This window comes from Pieris rapae, chromosome 15 (genome assembly GCF_905147795.1).
Source record: "Pieris rapae chromosome 15, ilPieRapa1.1, whole genome shotgun sequence".
Classification (NCBI taxonomy): Eukaryota; Metazoa; Arthropoda; class Insecta; order Lepidoptera; family Pieridae; genus Pieris; species Pieris rapae.
The window spans coordinates 9,063,455-9,087,833 of record NC_059523.1 but is presented as its reverse complement, the minus strand read 5'-3'; the positions used below and the strand labels follow the sequence as shown (position 1 = coordinate 9,087,833).

The following is a 24,379-nucleotide window of genomic DNA, read 5'->3' as shown; positions in this document are numbered from 1 at the left end:
GCGCTAAGACTAGTTTATGAATTTTACAGTTATGAACCATATTTTAAAGTAATTCTTATTTTATATTGTTTTAAAATTATTATTTATGATATTTGAGTAAGAACAATATAAGAAAAAATACAACGTATATCATATCGAACCAAATTGAACGCATCTTTAAACCAATAATAAGAACGACACCTAGTGTCAATACCGAAAATCAATAGCATATCCACTCTCAAGTGACAATTGACTAAGACCAATGGACAATTTCTCAAATATTGGCATAATTAGGCGTTCGCTCTTATTTTCTTTTTCTTTGTATTCTAACGTGATTTGAATGTACGTGAAATGATTCTAGCCATTTAAACTTTATACAGAACTATTACAGTAAATGCAATTTATTCTTCACTAGAAGATATTGCAACGGAAAAATATATTACTTTTTTATCATTTTGTGTTTGAAGTGAAATGTGGTCGATGACAGTGTAAAACGGGTGTTTGCTACGTAAGTATAATCTAAACAAATTGTGATTGCCCTTAGTTCTAAACGAAGCAACTATTTAGTATCCCATTTCGTTTTGTTGTATTATAAAAGCAGACTGACAATAAATAATGACAGGTCTTGTAAATTCAGATGATGCCCAGTTGTATTCGACATAAAAAGCTATAGAACAACATTTAAAAGTATGATATTTGTAAAAAACTAATGTTTAATTGTTTTCGCGTGTTCAAATCAGTGCCATACCTGTGTTCTGTATTTAAATGAATCTGGTACGTCTTAGCTAAGGACAAGAAAAAAAAACATGTTTCGTTTGCCCTTGTTGATTGCAAAATCTCTTTGTCGAATAGACTTTTACTTTTTAATCATTGTTCGTGTGACGATTTCCCGTTGCAAAAAAAAAAAAATACGCGCGTAGAATCTACTTACTGCGTGATAAGTTTGATGAAAACTTTCTTACAGTAAAACAAAACAATATGATAATATTGGCACAGTTAATGCATGATTAAACATTGTTTGGTAATTTTTAAATGCAGAAATACCTGATTTTTATCCTTAATAACATCTTGAAAAGCTTAATGCTTTACATCAATACAAATTATGTAAGTGTTGTGTAAATGTTAGTATCAAAAACTTGTTATGAACTACTAACACTCATTTGTATAAAATGGAAAATAAAAATTGTATGTCAATTAAATTTTCGTGGTACAAACTCTCCAACCTTAATGTTTACATGATACAAACCAATAAGCAACATCAAGATAATTAAAATGACTTTGGTTTCTAAATATTTGGTGTAGTATATATAGTGCTATACAATAAACAATTTTGTTATGAGAAAGTATACCTATGTTATAAGAATCACAAGTAATAAACAACGAAAAAGTATAAAATGATAGGTTTTTATTATGGTAATATAGCTATAATATTGTATAGTAACCTATAGGTTTAACAAGAATTTCATGTGATTTAAATAGTAAACTTAAACCCAATATTATGATAGCTCTATTTAACCTGATTGCTAATTATTGCTCTATTCAGTAATTATCAAACAAAGACATAGCCTTGACATTGTGTTGTAATAAACTGATTTCATTTTAATTGTGCCAAGGAAGCCTATGAATTGTAGGTTGGTTCAATACTAATTATTAATATTGGATTAGGAAATTACTTATAAATTATTTATTGCTGCAAAACCTCTACTGTGCAGATTAATTTATTATATCTAAGTTTACAAGTTATTTTCATTATTAAGAACCCAATCAAACCCTAGAAACAAGGAAAGGTTTCCCGAAAAATTGTGTAATTTCTGTAGTTTATCCAAATCAGACTTTTTATACTGATTAAATTTACAATTAGTTAATTAATTTAAAAGATACAATTTTCAAATTTTTCACTTTGTTAGTGTAATACTTAAAAAAACTTACAAAAATCAATAGTATCTATTCCCAAATTTTTGAGGTTTGACCATTTGGGTAAAGTACAATTTGCAAATACGTTTTATATAGGTTTAACCATAATTTTTTTGGTGTTAATGTAGAAATAGGAAAGTTATCTATCTCTCTTTACATGGATTCTTTTGGATAACTTTTAAGTTTTCTTATAATACCTAGGTTTAGGGTGATCACATAAGATCTTTTCAATGAAGCCATACCCAAACAGATTATAAGATAAAACTTCTTTGTGGTTTTATTTTAGTTGCTTGCTATAGTTAATATCATCTACTTAGTAAATAGTGTAAAGTGTCAACTGTTTATGCTGAAAATTATTGTGTATTAAGTATATATGTATATTAATTAATAGTTGGTGAAATAAAAATTAAATATTTATTTCTTTGTTGTGTGTTTTTGTTTCAGACAGTCCTAGAAGCACAAGACAGTTTGACCAAGCTATGCTGTAAATAGTTGAAATCCATCTTCTGTATAGTGTATAGTGAGTGTTTATAGTGCTAGTGTGTTATATAATGAGCGGACAGAACCGTCTTAACATGCCTCCACCACCTTTGAGACAGATTGACTTGGATCAGGTATGTTTTATGTTTTAGAAACAATTTAAATATAGACTAACAGTCTGTGACATTTTTCATTTTTAAGAACAATACAACCTTATAGACCAGTTGGTTGATTCCAAATGATTCACAAAACATAAATATTATCAACAAGGTGTACTGAAACTGAAATAAAGAAAAACATCAACACCATAGACTTATTGCAATCATAGTTGAGAGGTATTTTCCTAATGAATGTACTTTGGAGTCTCTAGTATTAAACTAAGCTCACTTAAAAATAAATTTGTACTTGCCATGGGCAATTGAACATAGAGCATTTTGTCTGTGGACATGTGTAATTTATATCTGTTTTAAGTACAATTAAATTGGAACCAGTAATACTTTTTTATATTGTATTGGCATGTATTACTAATCAGAGTTCAGTTATTCTTGTATGTTTCCAAATATGGAACTAGCTTGTGTGGGTGTTTGTTGCTTTTTACATATTCAACAGTTTTTTACATATACAAAATAAAATTGAATGTTTTTTTTAATACACTTCAAATAATATTAAATGTTATCAATTTGTTGGTCTATTTTGGCTTTTAAGCACATTTACTAAATTTCTAATGTAACCACAAAATATTACGTTTTTATCAACTTAAAGAACAACAGTTATATCAATATTGGTTCAGTTTTTTTTTTGATACTATGTGACCTAGGTAAACAATCTTAATAGGCATTAAATGATTTAATTCTGTCAAATTAATTTAACATGTGTTCTGTCATATATTACAAGGGTCTATTAAAGTTTTAAATAACTTTAAAGGAAATGTAAACCATTAAAAAAATTATGTAACAAATATTTAAAAATTTATGTTGTAAATTAATCCCTTAGATTCCAACAAGTTTTCAAAGACACACAGACAGAAATTACAGAATTTATTGTCTCAAATATGCTGCAGACTGAATATATCTTTTTAAAATCATGATTAATATTAATATATTCTGTGATATGGGACCATTGTGACCAATAATATTCCTCTCATGTTAAGCTGACCGCCATTTGTAAAAACGTAGTTTTAGCGTATTGAACAAATAAGTCGTAAAATTAATATATTAAAGTCTCTTGTTAGTATGAACTTAAGATCGAAGTTTTTGTTACGTCTCTTGATTTAAATATTCAAATTTTTTTAACTTTTGTGTTTTAAGTGTATAATTTATTATACTATGTATTGTATACTAAATTCAATTGTACCCTCAAAATGCTATTTTAGTTTTTTATTGATGTTGTACTTAATTAATATTTTGTTTATGTTGTTATTAATTGTTGTTTTTCAATAATTCTAGAATTATAAACCTCATATAGCTATTAATTATTTCGTCCTCATCACTCAAATTTACAAATAAAGACGTGACAAAATCAACCGAATAATATCGTTGTTTTTGTGTCAGTTACGTATTTGGTACTGTTTTACCGACACAGTTAGCTAACTGTAATCTTTTTGTTTCCACGTCTACTGTATTACCTAACTGAGTTTAATTAAAACGCCATTTGCTGTAACCTGTATTATGCAAAAATGGTCCTTCCGGACAAATTTCGATAAACATTCAATGTACAGAGTCGTTCTTTAAGCATTTAAGGACAGTTAAGATAAGTAATTGTTGAATTATGTACTCCAGAGAAACAGACGGAAACTTAGAAAGCTCCCTATTCTTCTCTTAATCATGTGTTATAAATTAACGCTGTGGTAACTTTGCTACCGTTGACATGTTTAATACACATTTACATTTGAGTACGGGCTCGTTAGGTTCTCGGTAATCGGCCATTTATCTCTTAAAAGGTTATATAAAATTTAACGACTAACTAAATTATCTAGAGCATAGCCATGCTATTGTTTTGTTAATAAGTTGTTGTAATGTCGTCTTTAAACTATTTTTTTATTTTTATAGAACAGGGGGCAATAACTTTCTTGTGAAGAAAACAGGTTTATTTTCGAATCGACATCGTATCAGTCATGGTAGTCTCACCTACCCCATAGCTTGATATTAATTATCCATAACTATTCAATCTGAGACTAGGTCAAGACCTAACGCGAACTACACATAAATCTCCAACGTTGGTAGCATTCGGGAGTGATTTCTAAATATACTATTATAGCGATAATCATGACTAGTCAAAAATGAGACTGACTCACATATGTCAAAATCCAATAAAGTTTTGACGTTCCGGAGTCACACTTTGCGCTAAGTTTCCTTACTGAATCTAACCCCCATTTTTTACCCAAACACCAAGTCCGATCGAAGAATCTTGCGATTTTATTATATGGTATAAATTAAAATTATTATTAGAACGTAATAATAATTTGAAAACCTCTAAGCTATGGATCATAAAATGTAACCCTATCCTACACCTAATAAAATCAACATACACAGCCATCTTTGTGATACCTAACTAGGTAGGTAGGTATATCTAGAAAAACGGTAAACGTGACCCGTGTACGTACTTGTATAAACGTCACTTGTGATTTTATTCGTTTGTGAGCATTGCAAGGCCTACAGGTTTGAAATACTAACTGTAAGGCCTAGTTTAGCGTCTACGTCAGCGGATGGTAAATGTTATCACCATTTCATGTATATATATACAACATATATGTGTGTATAATGTATCTAATATAATAACTAACCTTAAACTTAATAAGTATATTATATTATTTTAATAGTTTACAAATTTAAACTTTACTAATTTAGGAAGAAATTACTAATTGTTAATGACCGCGTGCATTCTCGCCGGTTGAACATCTGCCGTTTTCAATCACGTGCAACTTTCACTCGCATCCCGTGTCCCGTTATAGTTATCCAAATGAACCGTATGTTAAACGTAGTTTTTGGGATACATTATTAAAGTATCGCATTTTTTTCCAAACTAGATTAATGTATTATCTATAATATACAAAGTGTTTATGGTGTCAAGTCAGGTGTAAATTCAACGTGTCAAACTTTTTTTTGTTGTTTTTGCTGTTAGCCAGCGTTTTAAAAATAAAAAGGAATTAAATAGTCGTCTACAATTTTGTTTGTGGTTTTTTTTTTCGGTATTAAGATATTCCGATGGATTTTAAGTATATTTTCAACAAATTAATCCTACTCAAATTAAGCCTGTGTGTGTAGCACTTGCTATCAAAACTGCCTAGACACAATGTATTAAAAAAATAAACAATCTAAGGCCAAGACCCAAAAGCAGTTGTGACTAGATTTATTATAAAATTCTACTGAAAAACTTCCTTATGTTTCACGAGTATAGTATTATTCAAAGCGCAAAAGCTAATAAAAATTAATATATCGTAATTTTGTAAGTATTTTTATGCGTTGGAACGTTGCCAAGTGAATCTTATTGAATAAAAAACTCATATATCGGCCCAGATTCGCGATTATTATATTTAGATTTTCATTTTAATAACGGGAAGTTTTGCCATTTAAATTTGACACTTATATTAATTATTATAAGGTTCAATTTGTCTTGTTCAATCTATTTTAAACATTATTTTGTATAAAGGGCTACTAAGTTTAATGTCTTGTGGCGTCGGGAGTTATTGACTTTAAAGTTACCTATTACTATATTTAAGAGTACAGCTTAGTTGCGAGTTATATAGAGACCACTTATATATTCATATCTCCTGCGAAGACACATAATGCGCTGTTTTATATAATACACTCCAATGGGTCGTTTCGTGTATTGGAAGCAGCACCCATACATTGTTGACAACTTCATTTTTTTGTTTTTTGGCGAGCCTAACTCGAGCGGAATGGGCGTTTTCCCGCGACTAGGGCGAGGGCGTCTTCTGCGACACTCCGACCTCAGCTTGGGTAGTCGCGGGTGGTCAATCGCTGTAGGATAGGACGGAAACGCACTGATGTGAGCGACGTACGAAGTAAAGGTTCACGCCCTCCCCGGTGAAGATTTTCCTTATCTGATTTTTTGAGGGTGGCTTTTAATTTGTCGTTTGTTACGGTGATTGGATGGGCGGGTCGTTCCTGTTTAAAATATTAGTATAGATAACAGCGTTTATATCGGCTGTAGAAGTATACGCTACTTTTTTAATGTAAAATATTATTAAGCAATGCATGAAATATAAATCCAGTTATGCAAATAAATAGGATTAATTATGTAGTCATTATTAATTACTGTTGATAGGAAATTTATACTATAGATAAGTAGTTTTCTGTCCACTTATATGTCTTCGTTGCATAAATAGCAGAACATCGATGTTAGTATTGTGGCGTCATATACATTTAATAAAGAGGAGCATTTGTTTGTTTGAAATAGGCTCCTAAACTGCAGAACTTATTTGAAGAAAAAAAGTTTACTGTGAGGGATCTGTTATCCCTGATATGTATGAAGTAAAATTAGAACCAAAGATGTGAAGAAGACCAGAAAATTCCTAAAGCGCGTACGCGTTCTGCAGAGAGCGAAAGAGCAATAGAGCTGCATTGGGGTTCGGGGTCGAATGATACCCAATTTCGGAGGTGCGGGATGACGTTTCCACCTTGGATATAAATAAAGCGTTGTATGTTAGGTTCGAAACACTCCAAGGTCTGCAGAAAGTGAATGATGAATGACATGAATGATATCCATGTGCTCTAATACGACTTTAACAGCCATATACTTTATCATTAGTAAAACCTTCATTTGATTATAAATTACACGAGTACAAATAATAAAAGGATTTATTAATAAGGATAAAAGAATTATATCACGTATAGTAATTAAGTACCTGGATGACTCGGTATTCTTTTTTATTTTTTTTATAAATTTTGTTTTTTGGAAATTATATTTAAGTACGAATTACATACTATTATAATATGATGAAATATGAATAGTAGTATAGTAGTAGTATTCTTACAAAAAAAGTAAGTAAGTTTATGTTTAAGTTGATAAAACACGAATAAAATGACATCATCTAGAAATTTAATTTTTTTTAGATCGATTTATCGCCTCCGAAACCCCCGTATACAAAATTTTATGAAAGTCGTTGGAGCCAATTCCGAGATTCCAATTATATATATATATATATATATATATATATATATATATATATATATATATATATATATATACAAGAAAAGTATATACATATATATATAATTAATATATAATAAAGAATAAGATAAGTAATAAAGATCGATCTTTACTATCAATTTCAGAGATATGCCGCATTATAACTGTTTCATACAAGCATATTAACACTCAACCGTGACAATGCAGACTGTAATGCACGCGATACGTCGGCTTTATCGTTCAAATTAAATTTTGATTAATTTTACGAAACTACTGTTTCACATGAGGGTAGTCTAAAATATTACATAATTAATTGATGGTCAATTGCGACAGCGTTTACGTATAATATTTAAATTTGAAATAAATATTTGTTATTTTTATTGAATTACTTATTTTTATTTACAAAAACAGAATCTGTTTTACGTCCTTATGTGAGTATAGACAGAACTTCTTATGTTTGAATTTTTAACTACCTTTCATTTTGTATATGTATGAAATTTTCTCGAGTTTCTTGAAAATTTAGGAAATGGAAAATATTATTATATTCTCTTACGACGGATTCGCTTAAATATTTATATTTTGGTATTAAGCATAATACGCTGTATGTGCATAAAATGCAGTGTAAATTTTAATATCTAACATAGTGTGAAAAAACACGAGTTTTGGTCCGCTAACTAATTATTTTGTTTTATTTTCAGATATGGGGCGACTTAAGGGAAGGAATCGAACAAGTATACAAACGACAACAGATGTCAAAATTGAGATACATGGACTTATATACGTATCCTTTTTTAAATGCTTTTTAACACTTATAAAATTTTCCCGTGAAGTTTGAAACATATGTAGTTGTATTCCTATTACATCGGGTTCAGTTTAGACATATGGCCTCGGCATTTCATTAACCTTTAAATCAAATTATCCAAAATTCAATATTAAAAAGGTTTTATTTATTTAGGAATCAAAACAGATACATCTGTATCATCATCAAATAAAAAGTTAAAAATAACATTCACATATTGGATATGTCAACAAAAATTTTCACTGATAAAAATAAGATACAAAGCAAAACATGACAGCATATAGATAGCTACGAATACAACACAAAATAATATTTTTATTTAATAATAAATAATAAATCAGGACAACGACTTGAGATTTTTTAGAGCTACCGCAAACAGGTAGGAGGCTCAACTGTTATTGCCGCCCATGGACACTTAACGCCAGAAGGCTTGCGAATGCGTTGACGCCCTTTTAAGAATTGCTACGCTCTTTGAAGAAGCTTAAGTCGAATTGGTTCGGAAATAGTTCAAAAGTATTCAAGTTCGAGCGTACTCCTCCCTTTAAAGGCCGGCGACGCATCCAGTAAAAATGGGTGTCTATGGGCTGACACTCTTTTGGGTGTCTCACAGGCTCATTTGCCTACTATATAAAAATAGAATACTTTACGACATTCCAAAAACCAATTACTTGTTCGTTAAAAATCAGACCTTTGTTATTACTATTTTTACTATTTGACATTTTAGTCCTAAGTCGCAATCAAGTAGCAAAATCAGCGATTCTAAATATTAAAATCAACGCGTAAGGGCAATTGAGACTCCATGATGATTTTCGTATGATAATATTCCTTATAGTAAACCAGTCACGTATATAACTATTGTACATCAGTTCATCAGCAAAGTGGTTCCAGTGGGAAGACGAGCTATACACGCCCTAGTGGAGGAGCGGCGCCTAAAAAACAGGTATTTTCCATATGTCATCTATAAATTCTCCAAGAAAATTTATCCTTTTCAGTAGCTAGTATATTAGTCCAGTCAGTCTAGACATCATAATTCCAAAAGTTTTCAAATTTTGATGTTAGGTCGAAAATGGTATTAAAACAAACTATAACATTTAGAAAACCTGTTCTGCGGTCCGGAACATTCTTAAAATTGCAATTAAATTAATTTTTGCTGTATGGTCGTGAAAAAAAAATCAAAAGTTCTGCAAACTTGGGTAATATTTCATATCACGTATTAAATTTGCAACCAATCTAAGTGTACGGAACATTTTTTGTTATTGAAAATTAATGTTTTTTTTTTTATTAATCTGAATGAAAACGTTCCAAAAGTTCTGCAAATTTGACACATATATCGGAAAAATATACCGAACGATTGTATAAATTTTATAATTATTTTTAATTCGTGATAATTTTTTCGCGTAAGGTGTTCTCGGAATAATTACAAAAGTTTTGAAACCTGGTTGCAAACTTCGAAAACATCTATTCTGATGCATTTACAAATTTGCAAATTTGATCCGGAACTTTATGGAATTTGCAAAAATGTAATTTTTTTATTTTTTTCAGAACCATGTGGCGGGTGGTGCGCAACTAGTCGGCTTGGAGCTATACAAGAGGCTAAGGGAGTTTCTGAGGATGTATCTCGTCAATTTATTGAAGGTATGTATAATATTTCTTTATCCTTTGCTTATTGACATAGGATACATTTGTCTCTTTCTGTCACATTACGTTTGAGATGTCATGAAAAGAGACAGATGTACTCTAACACTCCAACGTTCTTGATAAAATAAATACGACAAAATATATATTTTTTTGTATAATGTAATTTTAAATTCTATATAAATATAAAGTATTTTAATTCAGAATGGCTCTGATCTCATGGGTGAAGATGTGTTGGCGTTCTATACAAAGCAGTGGGAGGAGTATCAGTTCTCATCGCGAGTGCTGAACGGCGTTTGCGCTTATCTCAACAGGCATTGGGTCAAACGGGAGTGTGAGGAAGGCAGGAAGGTTTGTATTGTAAATAAAACATTTCTTCATTCAAGGAAATTAATATACATATACAAGGAAGGAAGCACACACACACATATATATAAATACATACACAATCAAGCTTTAAGTTCTTATCACCAGCAACACTGATTTTCAGCGAAACCATTCTATCTTGTAGTCTACTCACTAAACAAATATATTATGCTTTGAGACAATGCAACTAAGTTATGTAGTATGTTAGTCTAGGAGGGGCCTAGCCGACTACAACATACTAGCTCGCTAGGAATTTCCATAAAAATAAATCTTCAAAAGCAAAGAGGATAAGTTGTACATACATATTGTACATAATTAAATGAATTCGGCTTAGGTATTAATATAAAAAATACAACTGGAACTCGGTTGTAATATTGGAACAGTATTTTTAAGAAATAATTAATGCATTATCATAAGCCAATTTCTATGTTTCTATGTATTATTGCTTTGTAAAGACACTTATAGGACGCAATATAAAATGTTTTCAGGGTATATACGAGATATACCAACTGGCTTTAGTGACGTGGCGCGACAACTTGTTCAAGTGCCTCAACAAGCAGGTGACGAACGCTGTTCTGAAGTTGATAGAACGCGAGAGGAATGGAGAGACCATCAACACTAGACTGGTGTCTGGCGTAAGTTTGCTGATTATAAAACTCATTTTCTAGACTCTCAGCGATGTTTCACTGAGGGAACCAGATAAGAGAAGTTAATTAAATTTGTAATATCAACTTCTAGAGAAATATCTTTTAAGAATATATATAAATCTCCTGTCAAGATGTTTGTCCGCGATGGACTCCTAAAATACTTAACAGATTTTAAATTGGCACATCGTGAGCAGTCTGGTCCAACTTAAGAGATAGGATAGCTTAGATCTTTAATTATAGTCGCAATTTTATTTTATTGCAAATTATTTGTTTATTATTTGATACAATTCTAACAAATGGCGCTGTGTTAAAAGTACCAACGTTTCACATAATTTCTCCTACCATTTCCCTCGAATAGTTTGCTACTATGTAATATAACAAAAACCTTAGCCACAGCAAAGCTTGGCCGAGTCTGTTACTCTTATTATTAAAAAGAAAAGAGTAGTTTTACAAAAATATACATTCAAAAAACCCCCCCCTCTTCATCCTCTTTTCCCGACCAAAAACTGAACAGAGGTTTCCAGAAGTAATGTTTGTATTTAAATGCAGGTAATAAACTGTTACGTGGCACTCGGGCTGAACGAAGAAGAGCCGGCGGCACGGGGCCAGAACCTGGTGGTCTACAAGGAGACCTTCGAAGTCATCTTCCTCGAGGATACAGAGAGGTTCTACACCCGCGAAAGTACGGATTTCTTAAGGAATAACCCCGTCACGGAGTATATGATCAAGGTATGAAGAAAGGTAACTTTAAAGGCTGTGAAAACTTCAAGGTAAAATACCGGAAAGCGTAAAAAATGCGTAACTAAGAAAAGATTAATATTTTAATTTAAAACGTATGTGTTTAATTTTTATGTACTTTTTTATATTATATTAAATATTTCTTGATATTGTCGTAAAGGCTGTAAAGATATTGTATTTCTGAAATAAATAAATCATTATATAGAAGCTGTACTGAAGTGTACGTTGCGTATACGCGTGTTGGTCGTATATATATTGTATTATATATCGTATATAGTTCAATACTAGAAAAAGCTATAACCATATCCGATATTTTTAAGACTTAAAATCAATATTCTGTTAATGATTACCGTAATTTAATGATGATGATACGATAATTGGAATAATCAAATTTGAGTATTACAAGAAAATTGATATTCTGGGACTTATGAACAGAAATCGTAATATAATTATCAATATGGATATACGAAACTTTTTACTTACCTTTTCGTTTATACGTATTTTGTACTCAAAAGTTCGAATGGAGATTGTCTTTATGCTTGATGCGATTAAAATGAGTGGCGAAGAGTTTATTGCCAGTTCTTCTCTTCCGTTCTACGCCCTTGATTTGAGAACTGCCAGTAAATGTAAAATTAGAAGCATTTTAATACATTAAATTTCTTTTTTTGACGTTCATAAGTGTATATTATGTTACCTATATGAATAAATGATTTTGAATTTGCTTTCAGGCTGAACAAAGACTCCAGGAGGAACAGCGTCGCGTGCAGGTGTACCTCCACGAGACCACGATGGACAGATTGGCCAAGACCTGCGATCGTGTGCTTATCGAGAAACATTTAGAGATATTCCACTCTGAGTTCCAGGTGAGTCCCGTTTCACCACGACTTCCGTTCCACAACTGAGTGTTTTCCAAGATAATTTTTTCCGCCGCTTTGTGGAATCAGGTGTCCATTGAAGTATTTCCGAACCAATGCCACTTAGGGGCCTTTTTTTTATAGAACAGAGGGCAAACGGGCAGGAGGCTCACCTAATGTTAAGTGATACAGCCGCCCATGGACACTTAAAAGGCCTTCAAGAAAAGAGCGTACCAATTCTTAAAAGGCCGGCAACGTACTCGCGAGCCCTCTCGCATTGAGGCTATCCATGGGCGGCGGTATCACTTAACATCAGATGATGCTCCTGTGGTATTAAAAATAGTAAACAAGATAATTAAATTTAATATTTTTTTTTCCTTTTTATCGAAAAGTTATGCCGAAACAGACACACACATTGAACTTTAGTTAAATATATTGTTGAAAGTATCAAAATATAGAAATAGTACAAGTGGCGCCATCTAGTGATGGTTGTGTCAAAGTGTATTACTGTGGTCTATTGTATCTGTGATGTATTTAAATAAAGTTAGTCGTTCTTTCTCACTGAAAGTGTGCGCGTTTCATTTGATATATATATTAACGTTGTTAAAAGAAACTACTGGACGCCGATAAGAACTCCCACCTGGGCCGTATGTACAACCTGGTGGCGCGGATTCCCGACGGCCTGGTCGAGCTGCGACGCCTTCTGGAGCAGCACATACACGCCCAGGGGCTGCAGGCCATCGACAAGTGCGGGGAGACTGCACACACGGTGAGCCTTTGATATTATATAACTAAATAGTTGGATATTATATAACTAAATAGTTGGATATTATATAACTAAATAGTTGGATATTATATAACTAAATAGTTGGATATTATATAACTAAATAGTTGGATATTATATAACTAAATAGTTGGATATTATATAACTAAATAGTTGGATATTATATAACTAAATAGTTGGATATTATATAACTAAATAGTTGGATATTATATAACTAAATAGTTGGATATTATATGACTAAATAGTTGGATATTATATGACTAAATAGTTGGATATTATATGACTAAATAGTTGGATATTATATAACTAAATAGTTGGATATTATATAACTAAATAGTAGGATATTATATGACTTATATCTCTCCTATCACGGGACATACAGGTAGTTCTACAAAAAATTGTATATGTCACTACTAGTATAAAACAAAGTCGCTTTCTCTGTCCCTATATCCCTTTGTATGCTTAAATCTTTGAAACTACGCAACGGATTTTGATGCGGTTTTTTTAATAGATAGAGTGGTTTATATGTATAATAACATCCATTAAATAGTGGAGAAGTACTGTTATTTTTGAGGTTTAGGAACCTGATGTCGTAAATAATTACATTTTTTCCGCTTACATTGCAAACGCAGGCTGAACCCTACGAGTTTTATCCAAATAATGTACTAAGTATTGTACACATTGAAAAGGTCTACAGAAAAGTCCGTGATGGTATAATATGTCTATCTCTTATGGTAACCCACATTTTTATATACAACGTTCACAGATTTTCTGTAGTGTATTTAGTATCAGCATTGCACCCGTGCGAAGCCGGGGCGGGTCGCTAGTAGAGATAAAAATAGAGATTAGAATTCATAAGGAAGTAATAATTAACATCCTTGTTAATAGTGGAATTATGCCCCTTACAGTCTAATTGCACTGTAATTGAAATTGTCTTGTCAGTACTTTAGCCTACATAAGCCACATGCCTCCAATACGTAGGAAAAACGAAGCAAGTGGAATGAATTAGATTTATAATGTTAAGCATTTGCTGATAATGTACATGAATGTGCCGGTGTGATACAATACCGGAGTCGAAATGGGCAATTGGCCTCTTTGGGCCTTGCAGGAGATAGGCACCCTTAACTTGCAGCTCCGAATATTTTGAGTTTCCTTCAAACTCTAATTAAAAGTTCCTTTCCAGTTAATTTCCTATTTTGGTTTAAAAGAGTACTGAGAGTTTTTTACGCCGGCTTTTTCTCTCGGCCTCCATCATTTCTTCTTTGCCCATGAGTAGGGATGCCAACAGGTTCAAATTTAATGTCGTGGAATACCTAAGTAATTCCTGTCTATCTTATCTTTCATAATAAACCTTTGTTTTTGAAGCCGAATGAATATTTTTAATACAGTTGCTCAAAAAGTGGCATATTGCAGGGAGGTATAGCGTTCGGAAAGTGGGCTATTACACACTCGTGCTTTTTCTTTGCCATTCCCGCACTCGTGCGTTTTCTTTGCCAACTGTCAAAACAATGTGTATTAAAAAGAAAAAACCAACCACGAAGGTTTTATTAAAAATATTCATAGAAGTTTTTATGATATATGATTTCTAAATATTATAATAATTGGATTCAATAACTTCGGTTAGGTTTCTTTTCATTTCATATCAATTAAAAAAATATTTAAAAGAATTTTATAATATATGCAAATACGTATTTTTAAAAAGTTTACTAATAATTGGATTCAATAAGTTAGGTTAGGTTTATTTTATTTCATATCAATAAAAAAAATATTAAAAAGAAAAAACTAACCATGAAGTTTTTACTAAAAAAAATCACAGAAGTTTTTATGATTCATGCAAATATTTTAAAAAGAAGCTACTATTTGTTTCAATATCAGATTTAATGATTGGACTCAATGAGTTAGATTTGGTTTTCTTTCAATAAAAATAGTCTACTGAAGAATTGGCTGTATGGGCCAAGTTCCCTTTGCCTACCCAGAATGGGTGAAGAAAAGAAAAAACAAGCTTTGTTCATATTCTTTGCGGTTGGCGCCATTTTCCAAAAATGTTCTTTCGAGTTGAGTTATTTGTTGCACAAAATGAGAAGAGAAAAAAAGCAATAGTTTAATTAAATTGCTTAATTTTTTGGCAACTGTATTAAAAATAGTCGTTCAGTACACGTGCGGAACCGTCATTGCAACTTGTTCCGACTGTCAACCCTCACCTTCGGCTGCGCCTCGGCTCGGGTAGACATTCGTCGGAACTCGTTGCAATGACAGGCTTTCCGCACTTGTAATGAAATGTACTATTTTGGTACTAACAAAAATCTAATACCATTTATACATCTTTAATCATCATTTTTAGATTATGATGATAATGTTTTAAAGTGAAACTTAACTTTATTACCTACATCGTCTCAAACTGTTTGGCGCATGTCGCGTGACGGTCGGCCGCGGAGTAGGGATAAAGTGAAAGGCCAATATGGCGGCGCACTTAGTTCGCAGCAGTTGACCGTGTAGTGTATAGACTATTATTCATTTATACCAGTGTTCCACGCTATTTTAATATGTGTATATAGTCTAAATAATTGTTAAGTATTATGTATGTCGTACTCTCTAAGACACAGAATTCAATAAAAATATTAGTTGGAGACTTAGTCTACTCTTATTAGTCCCATTATCACTCCAATTTTCCAAGTATAAAATTAATATTGATAAAACGATTTACATATACCCTTAATGGAATATTCTTCCAAAAATTTTTAGTATATCTAAAATGTAAAAACAAGTTTCACTTTTACCCTATTTTCATAAAACCACACAACATTTTTGTTGGCAGGATCCAAAGATATATGTATCGACAATACTGGAAGTCCACAAAAAGTACAATGCTTTGGTACTGGTCGCATTCAACAATGATTCTGGCTTCGTGGCTGCACTAGACAAGGCTTGTGGACGCTTTATTAACAGTAAGTATGCGTAACATAAAAACTATTTGTATTGCGATCTCCTCAATATTACCGATGTAGTCGGTGCCTATTTCCCGACGCGTCATTTCTGAAATATTGTATTGGAAGCAGTGAAATGTATTTCTTGTTTTTTTTTTAATTTGTGAGATAGAAAAGTCCCTGGACACGATGGCCCCCTGACATAGTAGAATAAATATAAACTTCAGCAACTTCAACAACAACGTCAGAAACATGGAAATACACGTGTATTTAACCGTAAAAAAAGTAATCCGCAAAAACAGGAGTATATCGGGAAATGTTAAGAAAACATACAAATGAACTGGCCAAAAATCTGTTGTCCAGGAGATGACGTAATTCGTCTAAAAATATGGCAAATACTAGACCTAGACCAGAGAAACTAACGTAAAATCCTATTTCAACAACACATATGTGTAGGTGCCTTTCAATGAAAGCGCACCCAACCGAAATTAACTGAGCGTTTTTCAAGGCAGTTTTTGCCTCGCACCACCACATTGTGGAACCAGCTGCCCACTGAAGTATTTCCGAACCGATTCGACTTAGGGCCCTTCAAGAAACGAGCGTCCTGATTATTAAAAGCCGGCAACGCACTCGCGAGCCCTCTGGCATTGAGAGTGTCCATGGCCGGCGTATCACTGAACTTCGGTGAGCCTGCCAGTTTGCCCCCTGTGCTATAAAAACACCAAGAACTATAAAAACTATAAAAACAGAAAGATCTGATTATAGTTTTGCAGATGAACGAGGACCCAAAAAAAATTTTAGCAACTTAAAAGTACTTTAATTGATGTCGTTATTGAGAGGAAAAATAGGAATATACAATAAATATTTTTTTAAGGTAATTCAGTGACAAAAGCCGCCAACTCATCATCCAAGAGCCCGGAACTGTTAGCCAAGTATTGTGACCTGCTGCTGAAGAAATCCAGCAAGAACCCAGAAGAAGCCGAACTTGAAGACACTCTTAATCAAGTGGTGAGTCTAATATTTATTTAAATAGAATTCCTATAACGGAAAAAAATAACTATAATTATTCGTATAATACAAATTCCTATATGGTTTTTATTAAATTAAAATCTGTCTTATATAGGAGTATATTGATTACAAACAAACAAAATAGAATACCTTCATTTATATATCATTATCTTCATTTATCTCTTACATTGAGTATTATGTTTTTTTATAAGTTGTCTCTAGACAAAACACCAATTTGACAACTTAAGACTAATAAAAAATTAAAAACTACCAATTTACTAAAAAATATATTTAAGATTAGAAAGTTAAAACTTACACTATTAAGGAAAAGATACTCTGTCTAGTGTACTGATTTCTTTTTCGTAATATTGATTAACACAAGTAATAAATACAGTAAGTAAATAAAAATACATAATTCTTGTGTAATATTATGTAATAAAGGAAGTCCGCATAACCACCTCTTTTTTACTTTCAGCATAGGTTACTTTAATTTTATTACATATAATGTTATAGAATGAAAAATATTATATAATTTTATTTATGAAAACATCTTGCCATCTATTGTTACCTGAACTTAGAGACACACACACATAAGTTTGAATTAAAATTTGTCCAATTATATAATTATATTATATGTGTATATATAATTATATAATTGAAATGATATATTGTTACAGATGGTCGTATTCAAATACATTGAAGACAAGGACGTATTCCAGAAATTCTACAGCAAAATGTTGGCCAAACGACTCGTACAACACATGTCTGCTAGCGATGACGCCGAGGTAAAAGGCTTAAAAGGATTTGTTGTATTTGTTGTTGTTGTTGTTGTTGTTGGATAAGGGATTTGTTTAATACTATAGGACAAATCTTTGTTTTTTATTTTTTTTTATTCTTTATTACTCAATATGGAACATGGTGTAGTGGTTGCAGCTCCTTACAAACATTGTGTAAAAAAACTTGGCGATTAAAAAGAGTGGCGGAGAGTTTATTGCCAGTTCTTCTCTTACGGTCTACGCCCTTGATTTGAGAAGTGGTAGTGAATGTTAAATTAGATTCATTTAATATTTATTTTTTTTGACGTTCGTGTACATTATGTTACCTATATTAATAAATAAATTTTGACTTTGACTTGATTGTGATAACTTTATTGTTGAAATTGTTTTCAGGCCTCAATGATTTCGAAGTTGAAGCAGGCGTGTGGTTTTGAATACACGAGCAAATTACAAAGGATGTTCCAGGTGAATATTTTACTCAATTTATACACATTTTTCATTCTGTAGAATTCTGTCACACAGAAAATTTGAGGGTATAACAAAATATTTTTTTTTATTTTGCCTAAAAAAGGTAAATCTAAACACTAACTCTCTAGAATCAATACAAAAATAACTAATATTTCAATATCACGAACACTATGTCGAATTAACTTACAATTAAGTAATTTTTTTATTTAAAGTAAGTAAAAAATAAATTTAGATTACTTTATTCTTTAGCTGGCAACACTGCCTTGATTCTAGATTTAGTTATCGTTTTAAAAAATATATAAACTTGTGCGTTTTATACTGTTTGTGATGAAAAGTTTTGTTTGAATAATAAATATTAAAAATTGTATTTTGATATTCGTTTATAAATTATCAACGATACATTATATACTGTTATTTTAACCGATTTTAAAAGGTAGTTATCAGTTTATTTTATTACAGACACAATATTTGTAAGTCTTAAATATTTGTTTTTGATATAAGTTATGTTTTATTTACGTACTTTAAATAATCTTGTCGCGTATTTAAAGTCGGTTTAATTCATAATATTACTTTTCTTATATAATAAATAATTTCTTTTAGGACATTGGCGTGTCTAAAGACCTAAACGAGAACTTCCGCAAGCACATAGCGAACAGCAGCGAGATTCCTCTGCATATCGACTTCAGTATCCAGGTGTTGTCTTCTGGCTCCTGGCCCTTCCAACAGTCCACCTCCTTCCAGCTGCCAACCGAGGTGAGTTTGCAATACTTATTAGGCAGTAGTAATAATAGTAAGAAAAACTACGAATACACTTATTTGATATGAATTGTTTCGAATGGTTAGTATTTCTAAATTAACATAGACAATGTAATAGACGAAAGCAGAAACCACAGATAACAGTTATTGTTTTTATTAAATAATTAAATATACATGTATAAAGTATATATATTTATTTATTACTTGCTAACTTGTGTACATAGTTAAGGATATTTTTTCTTTCTTACATAAAAGTATAAATAGACGGCGTCAGCGAATTCAAACTGAGAAAGATTTCGTGTTCTGGTATTAGTTGGAGGCGCTGACGTCGTTCTCTGTCTCTTTCTCTCGTAGTTATGATATACCAGGGCAATGTCTGTCTCTCTTGCTCATTCTTCTACATGTAGTTTATAGTTCGCAGAAAGTTTATCTTCAGAGCGCCCATAAGAACTATGGTAAACTATATATCTATATCTAACGTCTGAACTTGTTGATGACATACCTTCTAATGTATTAGTGACACGATTAAAGACTATAACAACTTGTGTTGTGCTTGCCTATTAAGAACCATTGTCACGATACAGTTTCAGTTCAAAATCACGGCTTTTTTTATCTACACGGTAAAGAGTCTAATTTACTTTATTATTAAATGCACGGCACAAAATAAACAGTATATTAATTCTCATCAAACTGCCAATGTTATTCGCCCGAAATCGAACCTGTATAAATTGAAATAATTGTCGTCAGTTGGAGCGTTCCGTTCACCGTTTCACGACATTCTACTCGTCGCAACACTCTGGTCGCAAACTCAACTGGCTCTACAACATGAGCAAAGGCGAGCTTGTCACCAATTGCTTCAAAAACAGGTAATTATTTAATATAAAAATAACAGGTACATACCTGTTTCAATATGTATTGAATCAATTGGTCGTACTACACTTTCAATAGATGGTTGTTAATATCGTTAGGAAGATTATTACGTATGTTTCGTAATTATGGACGATAAAATAATGCCTGTATTATGGCAATACAGGCCAAACTAACTTATCTTAATGCTATGTTACAGTAAGTTTGTTTTAATAAACTACACATTTTCGTAATCAGATAATTAATAAACATAAACACAAAATAGTTTACGTAGGTTTAATTTTTAAAAAATGTGATACAACATCTTACTCCGAGTGCTATTCCAACACACACACAGTAAATAAATATTGGTGGATAAAAAAATCTACATTCAATATTTTTTTGCAACGTTTACACATCAATAAATACTAACGAGATCTCGAGGATTACGATATATATTGATCGTCTGACCCCTGCCTTATATAAACTGCACTAGCGTACCGTTCCCATGGTTACCATTTCCTTTAGGTATTCAGTAAAATTGTGCGTAGCGCCATCTATTATTAAGTTTTGAGGCAAAATTTTATTTTCAAATTCAAAATTAGTTTATTCAGTTTAGAGGCGTCTTAGGGCATGCTTATGTCAAAAACTTTGTTTCCTTATTGTCTATATAAATGTCTTATCTACAATCCCAACTAGGATTCTAAGGGCCTGTTTCACAATGTCCGAATAAGTTCCAAATAAGCTATTTATTACTTATTGGTAGGATAAATAGTATATTTGCGTTTCACGACTGTCAGATAGCGCTATCCGTTATGAAATTCGAAGTATCTTTTTTGGAACTTTTATCTTTCGAATAATTTATGTGTTGCATAGTTATTTGGCACTTTATCCATACATTGTGTAACAGGCCCTAAGAATGTTTTCAATTGATAGATACACGTTACAAGCGAGTACCTTCCAAATGGCGGTTCTCCTTCAGTACAACGACAACACAGCGTGGACTGTGAAACAACTGGAGCACCACACTGGCATCAAGGGAGACTTCTTGATACAAGTAAGTACTCCTTTTATCAAAATTTTATATTATACACAGGCGATGCGATCTGTTCGCAAAAGATCAAATGGCCAACCAGAATCGATCGAAGGACTGACTGATGGACAATTATATGCGAGGCACTGGACAGAAACCTGGGTTTAGATGTTTCCTTGCTGACCACGAGCTGATTAAAGAAAGATATAGTTTTTGCCAAAAAATTGGAGTTAGGGTCCTTCAAAGGGCCAATTCTTGAATGACCAGCAACGCACTCGCGAATGAGTGTCCATGAGTGGCGGTATCTCTTAACATCGGTTAAGGTTCCTGCACATTTGACCCATGTAAAAAAAATCTTATTTATGTTTATTGAGTTTTACAATCTTGACTTCTCAGTCCCTTAATTTGTATTGAATTTTGAAACGATTATGTTTGGAGTATTAAAATTTAAAATAAGATCTAGATTCAATTCCCGGTGTAAATAAATGTTTCTAAATCGATTAATTGGTTCAGGTGTTACAAATCCTGCTGAAGGCGAAACTGCTGGTCTGTCAGGACGATGAAGCCGAGCTGAGTGAGTCATCGGTCGTGGAACTTTATTTAGGTTATAAAAAGTGAGTAAACAATTATTAAAATGTGTCAATTAATATAATAAGTCAGTAAAAAATCTAAATTAATTACTACTTTCAAAGACAGCTAAGATATATATTTTGTTTAGTAAAAAACTTCGCGTGAACATAAACATCCCCCTGAAGACAGAGCTGAAGGTGGAACAGGAAGCGACGCACAAACACATCGAGGAAGACCGCAAGATGCTTATACAGGTGAGTATTAGATAATCCCCAATTATTATAATTTTGACGTGGCTACGTCTGATAAATCGTAGTCGGAAAAATGTCATAAATTTTAATTCCGTGGAATTCTGACAGCTATAAGTTTTTGACATGTCACAGATTACTAACCTTTTTGGCCGGGCATATTTTTCAATTTCAATAGGAGTCTAAACATCTGAATCTATACATACATTTTGTTTGTTAGTGAATATATCCGTTTAATTAACCTTATTTTAAAAAAATAAGGTTAATTAAAGTTAATAAATTAACTCCTCGTTTTTCTCTCTCTAAAACTCTGGTTTTACGGCGAGTGATAATTACGTCTCTTTCCATCACAAACAGTAAAAACACACAAGTAATGTTAACATTTTTTAGGTCACTTGACTAAGTAAATATTTAGATTTATCTTTTTGCAGTTAAAACATAAAAATACGTATATATTGACTACGTATATTTACTATATGACTCTCAATGTTGTAGACTAAAAAAATTGATATGATGTTGGTATATTTATGATAAAATTTATATATTAATCGATTTTATTATTAATAATTTCAGGCGGCCATCGTGCGTATAATGAAGACCCGCAAAAAGCTGAAACACCAGCATTTGGTTGTGGAAGTTCTCAACCAATTATCGTCGAGATTCAAGCCGCGTGTGCCTGTTATTAAGGTGAGTTTGGGAACCCCCCCCCCCCCCTTTTTTTGGTTTTGATACTAATTCTTGACCACCTTTGGTCAGTCAGTTTACCTTATGTCTTAAAAGGAACATTATTTACAAGTAAGTTTAGGCTTCTATTGAAATGCCCTAAGCGATAACTAAATACTGTATGTTCGCATATTTTAGGGTTTAGGGTTGCTGAAACACATAGTCGTCTTAATTTGGCCATTCTGACGATTTCTGCTAAAAATCAACCCTACTCTGTTTCTCAGCAGTTTCTACCTGTTATTCCAGTAGAAGTAGATTTAAAAATAATCAAAGTATTTTAACAAATTATTTAACACAACGGATCTTAAACATCCGCCATTTTGTTTGTCAGTAGTTTTGCGGTTTAAATGAATTCATACGTTCTTTAATTTAGCGAATAAGTTATTTTCTATACATTTTAAAGCTATTATTGATTTCAGAAATGTATTGACATCCTGATAGAGAAGGAGTACTTGGAACGCACGGAGGGAGAGAAAGACACGTACAGCTACCTTGCGTGATCTCACCTATACGTTATTACTAAATAAATGTAACAATATTATTGACATGCTTTTTATTTGCGGCAACCCTAATTATGTGATAGATTAAGGGCCTGTTTCACAATGTATGGATAAAGTACCAAATAGAGATGCAACACATAAATTATTCGAAAGATAAAAGTTCCAAATAAGATTCTTGGCATTTCATGACGTATAGCGCTATCTGACAGTCGTGAAACGCAAAAATAGTTTTTATCCTACAAATAAGTAATAAATAGCTTATTTGGAACTTATCCGGACATTGTCAAAGAGACCCTTAAAATTAGGAAAGTTCTATAATCTATAAAAAGTACCACAGTTCATTAAAAAAAATCAGTGGCGCTACAACCTCTTAGGTCCTGACCTCAGATTTCTGAATCTGTTTCATGATCATTTTTAAATCTAATAGGCAAGTAGGTGATCAGCCTCCAGTGACTGACACACGTCGTCGGTCACTTTTTCGGTCTAAGACATGTGGGTTTCCTCACGATGTTTTCCTTCACAATTCGAGCAAATGTTAAATACGCACATAGCAAGAAAGTCCATTGGTGCCCGGCCCGGGATCGAACCTACGACCTCAGGTTCATATCCTATCAGTGTTGGCCTAGTGGCGTCAGTGCTCCACCACAGTTCATTAGATGAAGATAAATTTAATTTAAAAAATCTCTGACGTCTCTCTGTTTTTTCTCGATCTCCCATTCTCACTCTCTCGCAATCGCTCTCCCTTTTCGACAAAACCACTGCACATCTTTGTGACATTTCGTAAAAATTTTACTCTCTTGCGCCTATGCTTCACTTTAAATTTGCTGATTTTCGGCGGCCAATAGGAACTGTCCCATAAGTGATTTTCGTAGATTTCGCACGACGATGATTAACTGTGCAAAAAATTAGTCTGGTACAAATTGTTAATTGACACAGTCGCGTCGGTATGGCTATATATTAGGTACACGTGAGAGTATGCCATGACACTACCGCCTGTATTTTTTATGGACTATCGGAAAATACAAGAATGTGAAACAAATTGTTTGACGAGTTCGAGTAACGCCCAAGCGATTGGGCCGCCGGTACCAGCTATGACCATCACTTTTTAATTGCGTATTAAGACCCGCCACATGATACAAATGACCCAATATTTTGTGTCACTATCTCTCAGCCTAATATT

General features: G+C 32.4%; 1 protein-coding gene across 4 annotated transcripts; it reads left to right on the top strand.

Annotated features, from left to right (window-relative positions):
• Positions 1–232: 232 nt before the first annotated feature.
• LOC110997214 (cullin-1) lies at positions 233–23,242 on the top strand. Of its 4 annotated transcripts, none has more exons than XM_022265262.2 (21): positions 233–487; positions 2,342–2,507; positions 8,223–8,305; positions 9,164–9,263; positions 9,866–9,958; positions 10,163–10,309; positions 10,813–10,959; positions 11,521–11,700; positions 12,438–12,572; positions 13,174–13,332; positions 16,163–16,292; positions 17,146–17,279; positions 17,957–18,064; positions 18,449–18,520; positions 19,124–19,276; positions 20,027–20,145; positions 21,062–21,182; positions 21,672–21,772; positions 21,877–21,982; positions 22,550–22,663; positions 23,119–23,242. In XM_022265262.2, the coding sequence occupies exons 2-21, from the start codon at positions 2,445–2,447 to the stop codon at positions 23,197–23,199; spliced, it is 2,346 nt and encodes a 781-aa protein (XP_022120954.1). In that variant the 5' UTR covers positions 233–487; positions 2,342–2,444; the 3' UTR covers positions 23,200–23,242. The 4 variants fall into 4 exon arrangements, with proteins under 4 accessions (XP_022120954.1, XP_022120952.1, XP_022120953.1 ...); XM_022265260.2 differs by having other exon boundaries at positions 2,338–2,507; XM_022265261.2 differs by lacking the exon at positions 233–487 and adding an exon at positions 605–753 and having other exon boundaries at positions 2,338–2,507.
• The last annotated feature ends 1,137 nt before the right edge of the window (positions 23,243–24,379 follow it).